General features: G+C 38.0%; 1 protein-coding gene across 1 annotated transcript in view; it reads left to right on the top strand.

The window, feature by feature from the left end:
• Positions 1 to 544: 544 nt before the first annotated feature.
• Positions 545 to 6,341, top strand: part of mazb (MYC-associated zinc finger protein b (purine-binding transcription factor)) — an 11,130-nt gene continuing 5,333 nt past the window's right edge. The window contains exons 1-5 of the mRNA XM_082152143.1: positions 545 to 1,306; positions 1,493 to 1,643; positions 2,798 to 3,171; positions 5,083 to 5,330; positions 6,087 to 6,150. Coding sequence (XP_082008269.1) covers positions 1,274 to 1,306; positions 1,493 to 1,643; positions 2,798 to 3,171; positions 5,083 to 5,330; positions 6,087 to 6,150 — 870 coding nt within the window. The 5' untranslated portion in view covers positions 545 to 1,273. The remainder of the gene's footprint in view (positions 1,307 to 1,492; positions 1,644 to 2,797; positions 3,172 to 5,082; positions 5,331 to 6,086; positions 6,151 to 6,341) is intronic.

Below are 6,341 nucleotides of genomic sequence, written 5' to 3'. Positions count from 1 at the left end.
ATAATCATTCCTAAATAATTCTTTGGAGGTTTTACATTTAGAAACATCTAATCGTCACTAATGTCTGGCATCAATAACAAATCCGTGAAAAATCCTCTACGTCATTGCGACGTGCCCTTTAAAACGCGCTCGAGCTTACTGCGTTTTCATTCATTCAATTAGAAGAGACTAACACTAAGTACGATTTTATAAATAAAATAAAATGATGTAGCCTACATTCATGTAAAAAAAAATATATATATTTATATATGTGTAAAAAATGGATATGGAATTAATATTAATAGCTACACATCCTCTTTGGGGCTGTAAGGTTATAAAAACCAAACAGTATCTTTAACCAACAATGAAAAAAACTGCAAAGCAAATAATCAGATAAAAAAATCAGATTTTTGTTATACATAGGCATATATAAATGAACGCAGTGCAGATTCATTTCTAGAGGTCATTTTGTCTCGGTCAACAGACTGTAGTCATGTGACGTCAACAGCGCGATGCTGTTCCTGTATTTCTGTCGGCTCATTTTCTGAGAGGAAGGAGGAAAGCGACGGAAATAGGAGGGGGAGAGAGCCATCCATCCCTTTAAGAACAACTGGGACATAGCGGAGAGAGGAAAAGGAGAGGAGGGGGTAGAAGAAAGAGGAATTAAAAAAGAAAAGGAAGAAAGAGACAGGGGTGGGAGGGAGAGAGAGAGAGAGTGCGCGCGATAAAAAAAGAAAGATGACATCCTGTGAATTGAAGCGCCGAGGTGGAGCGGCGGGCTGCGGCCGGGCTCGAGTGTTATTCGTCCGGGTCACGGCTTGAATCCTACAGCGAGGCTTCGACAAACACCCGATTGGCCTGTCGGGGGGATCGAGGAAAAAAACACTGATTTATACATAGCAACCTTTAAGTTTGACTATTTAAAATGCGTCAAGCGCATGACGTATAACCGTTTATTTAACGTTTAAATGCCTCAACTGCTGTTTTATAATGCATGTTGTAAGAGTGTAGGAATAACATTATTGGTTTCGGATTTTAAGTCATGCAAATGAATAAATAGCACGTTGTTGTAATGTCTCGGGGTAAACTTGGATAGGAGCAAATTAAACTCTAAATAGTGTGCATTATTGCCTGTTAATCTAAGGCTGTTAATTAAATATGTAATTGGGGGAGTAGTTTAAAAACCCATTTAAACACTATTTGCAAACTACAGACGATTGAAAGCATGTCAGTTGTGCGCTATTAATCTTGACGATTGTGTAGTTGATTATAATATTCATCGCTGTGGAACAAAATGGATGCCGCGTGGAGCAATTTTCTCTTCCAGGTGAGATTTAACGGTTTGTGTGTGTGTATAAATAAATGTAAATTGATGTGAAATTCATGCTATTACAAAGTTGTAACCACGTTACTACAATAAAATTGCGAGGAGGTTCACTTCAGTGATACCTATTACCTACCTACACTGAAGTTTTAAATTCAAACTTAGTACTTTGTGATTGTTCTTTCCCAGACCACACCTTCCCAGACCCAAGTGGAGGGGACCCTCCAATCAGAACTTCTGCCAGTCCACACGACCTCGCCTCAAACCCCGCCCAACGAGCAGATAGCTCCGCCTCCATCGACAGTGGACACTGCTGCTCTCAATGAGGACCCTGTACCTGGTGGGTGAGAGGGAGGGAGGGAGGATTGGAGAAGAGTGAGGAAGCTGGCTGGGAGGGGTTGGAGGTTTTCTGTGGTTGCTCCGTGTTCCTCTGTGATCACATAGAGCAGTGCCGTAGAAAGGCTGTCTGGAATATAGTCACGTTAACTTCAGCGAAGGCCCTACATTTTTAAGATCCTACGTCTAGAAATGGGAACACGGCCATAAAAAAACCTGGAAATGGGGGTGGGGGGAACTGATGGAAATTGGTATAGAGGAACAAATTTTGATTTCAACAAAATTCTTAGAAAGTCATTGGTCAAAAAGTGTATTTGTAAAGGTGTGGTCACACACACACACACACACACACACACACACACACACACACACACACACACACACACACACACACACACACACACACACAGTAGTCAACATTTGAAGTGGATCAAAACCTTTATACATTTTGAACAATACTTGTTCTTGTCTTAGGACAACTTTGATTAACTTTTTTTATCAACTTCAAATGTTTCGCTGGCAAAATCCTGTCATTTCAGTAGCAATCCGTGCGAACAGGAATTTCTCATGAGGGTGAAATATTTCCACATGCAGATTTTACAACTGGTTCAAGTTGGTCTTGCAGAATTGCCGCATGGACCAACAGAAAGCTACTTGGTTTGTAAGTGACGCAATTTTTGCAGGCAAAATCCAGTCATTTAAACAGGGATCCAATCCGCCTGGGAAAGATTTCACCAAGCAGAGTTCAAGTTGGACACGCAAATTCATAGGTCAAAAAAGTTCTGTGCTTCATACATCGCTACACTATTGACAATAGATAATGAACCTTTTCTGCCCTAAAGTCGTAGGTCAAAAAGTGTGTTTGTAAAGGTGCGTCACATGTACGTCGTCCAGTAGGAATCCGTGCGATCAGGAATTTCTCATGAGGGTGAAATATATCCACATGCAGATTTCGCAATTGGTTCAAGTTTGTCACACTAATTTAATTTGCCGCTTTGACCAACAGAAAGCTGCTTGGTTTTTTAAAACTTCTGTGTGAGCTGTACTTCATGCATCACTGTACTATTGACAATAGACAATGTACCTTTTGTTTTTTTTACTGACTTATTACTGATTAGTAACACTTTTTTTTTTTTTTTTTACTTTCCATCCCATCAGTGAAGCCAGTGTCCAGGACGGCCCGTGCGGCTCATATCTGCTCAATATGCAGCAAGCAGTTCAAGAACAGCTACAACCTGCGGCGTCATCAATCCGTCCACACTGGCATCCGCATGAAGGGGGGCTCCCAGAGCCAGGAGACCGTGGCCAAAGAGAGTGCAGAAAGACACACTGTCCCCCTCTCTCTCCTTCACCTCTCCATACCCCAACAGCAAACCCAAACGCTGTCCCCTAATGCCGTGCTGCCCCTTCCCCACACACAAATCCTGGTCACTCAAGATGGAAACAATGTTACCATGGAGAGCATGGCTTCCACTGTGACCGCCCTCCCTCCTCCGGCTGCTGTTGTCATGACAACAGGGGAGCCTGTACAGGTGGGCATACGTGTGTGTGTGTGTGTGTTCTCAGATACTGCATTCAGTGGCATACATTAAATCACATAATGTTGTGACCAATTGAATATACAGTTGTTTTGTTCATATGTAGAAGCTAAACTTTTCCAAGGCTTGGTTATATACTTGGTCGCACAAACCTTTGCAGACTATGTTTTTATAATTCCCATGGTCAGGGAAAACAAAAAGTTTTATTAAGATCAGAGTCTTATTGGAGTTATCTGCACACTAATAAATATAATCATTCAATTATAAAAATTCAAAAGCTTGGTAGCTGACATATAAACAGAAATACCGGTATGCTATGTTAGATATAAAAAGAGGAATTATGATTCACTTCTCTTTTGATTTGTAACATTTTTTATATTTCTTGATTTATTTTTGCTTAAGGCAAAAAAATTATGAATATTATGTAAATTTTTTAGGTAACATCCCAATTACTCAAAAAGAGAACTTATTTAAATGAATTGTATTTTGCGTAATAAAATGTCACGCTGTCGTTTATATGTTAGAGTGATTTACAGTACACTCACTGTGCAGTGCTTCACTCTTTACTGTTACGGTTACGGTTTGTAAAAATGTAAAAATTAAGATGTAAATATTGGTAGCATAATATTACAGTAATATAAAATTACTTTTAACACTTACATTTTTATTTTACAGTACAATAGTATGACCTATCAATTAAACAACAGAAAGCATGTCGTTGATTGTGCAACATGTTTTTTTAGCTAAATTTTTATCATGTTGATAATTTAGAGGTAAAGTAATATTGTTACTTGCCGTTTCTTTGTAATCATTAAATAAAAATATTAAACAAAGAAATATATTGTAATAGCACTATTGTACTGTAGAATAAAAAATGAAGTATTCAACTCATTTTATTTTACTGTAAAATTACTGTAGCGATATTTACGTCTTCATTTTTGCAAACGGTAACCCATCAAACTTTTATTTTGACGGGTTGCCAGCTGTCGGTTTCAGAGTGAAGCGCTGCACTGTGTACTGTAAATCAGATCCAGGTGATAAGAATTAATTTCTGACATAGCCAGAAGCCAGTATTATATCACTGTTCATGTTTGCTGGTTGTATACATAAGGTGGAAAAAACAACACTAAACGAACCAGTAACGTCACTGACTGTGTGTCTGTGTGGTTTGAAACTGTACATGAGCTAAGCACAAGTTGTTTGTTTGTTTGTTGTGATATTTGATACATCAGGCTTTAATGGCTCATATCTTGACCTTGTCAGGAGAATATGGAGTTCACACTAGAGGAAAAACACATTCATTTTAGGCTCAAACTGAGCAAAAATATGCAATTTGTGCAGATGCTGATATTTATGTGGCCAAAATGATGATGCGATATGATAAATCAGTGAGATCTTAATAACAGTATAGCAGACTACTTGCATAAAAGCATATAAATATCAGTTGCCACTGTATATCCTCTGAATAATGTCTTTGATCATAAAACTATGCATTTAAATATCATCTTACTAATTATTATTGTGGGGCAAAACATTTAATACAATAATACAATGATGATTGAAAGATGATCAAATAAATGTTCCTCAAAACCCTGATGGATCATATTTGATACTCACATTTTAACCAGATTTTTCTTTTAAAAAAAGAAAAAAAGATGCATGGATAATCTATTAAACCTAAGTTGTTCTACCCATATCACTTAATGATATCAGCGTCTTAACTGTAAATGATTCACAGTAAATGAGTTGAGCCAGTGTGAGACACTTAAACACGTTTAAATGCTTCACCTGTAGCGCATATGTTTATTTGATTAAATCGCAGCCTGCGTGATTTGACAGGTGGACTACTTCGATGTTCTACTTCAGACAGTTGAATGATCTTGTCATTTCCCTTCTCCCCCTTAGAGGCAAGTAAACCAGAACCCCAACCCTGTGCGTAAAAACCACGCGTGTGAGACCTGTGGGAAAGCCTTCAGGGATGTGTACCACCTGAACAGACACAGGCTTTCCCACTCGGACGAGAAGCCATTTTCCTGCCCGATCTGCCAGCAGCGCTTCAAGCGGAAGGACCGCATGAGCCATCATGTCAGATCCCACCAGGGAGGCGTGGAGAAGCCCTACGTGTGCCCGCACTGTGCTAAAGCTTTCTCACGGTAGGACACGCCTCTGATGTTGTGTCAGGTGCACTCTGACCAATGAGAGGACATGTTTACTCAAACATGATTTTGAAATGTTGCCTTGTGAAAGCGAACCGAACCAAGGAGAAATTGGGCATTTTAATGCCCGTTTCGAAACTAGGGTTGGGAATCGAAAATGCTGTTTTAGTGTGCGAACTGAACTGAGTTCTTCCACGTCTTTTTGCACTTGAACAGACAAATACACAAAAATATGTCAAAATATCCTCGTAAACAGTCGGTTATTTCTTCAGTGAACGTAAACGGTTGATAAAGAAAACGCATGTGTAACAGTATATTGGATCTGTGCAGCTCTTAAAGTGACAGCAGCATAATTTTTCCTGCTACCATCTCTATAATATCATTAATCAAACGACAAAAGATAGAGAAAATTCACTCGCTGTTCTTGACTAAATAACTTTTGAAACTATATTTGTAATGTAAAAAAAAGTGCAGTGTTATTTTACATTTGATTCGTTTCTGTACTTGAATATCTGTGAATAAATAGACTTAGAATAAATGTTTTGTTTTTTTTACCTTATTGGAATCATAATTAGGAATCTATAAGAATCAGAATCGATATACAGAAAAAATTCAAGTGATACCCAACCCTATTCAGAACTAATTAAACAACCTATTGTTCTGAAGATGCCCTCAGATTATACTTAGAGCGTTTAGCTTCTACAAAAAAAAACATTTGACTGTGAATGAAATGTTTCTCCCTCATTCTCACAGGCCTGATCATCTCAACAGTCATGTCAGACAGGTCCATTCTTCAGAACGACCCTTCAAATGTCCGGTATGGAAGTTTGTTTTTTGTTATGTGGCTATTTTTAATTTACACTGAAACAAATTTGTGTCTTGATTTTAATGCATTACTGAGGTAAAAAAGGTTGAGATATGTATTATTAGTTTGTTTTCATTTATACGATTAATTTACGAGTAAAAGTAATTTTATATACATTTTCTAAATAAAGTTTTAATAATATT

This window comes from Leuciscus leuciscus, assembly GCF_965113295.1.
Source record: "Leuciscus leuciscus genome assembly, chromosome: 21".
In the NCBI taxonomy this organism is placed as follows: Eukaryota; Metazoa; Chordata; class Actinopteri; order Cypriniformes; family Leuciscidae; genus Leuciscus; species Leuciscus leuciscus.
This window is presented reverse-complemented; position numbering and strand designations above follow the sequence as displayed.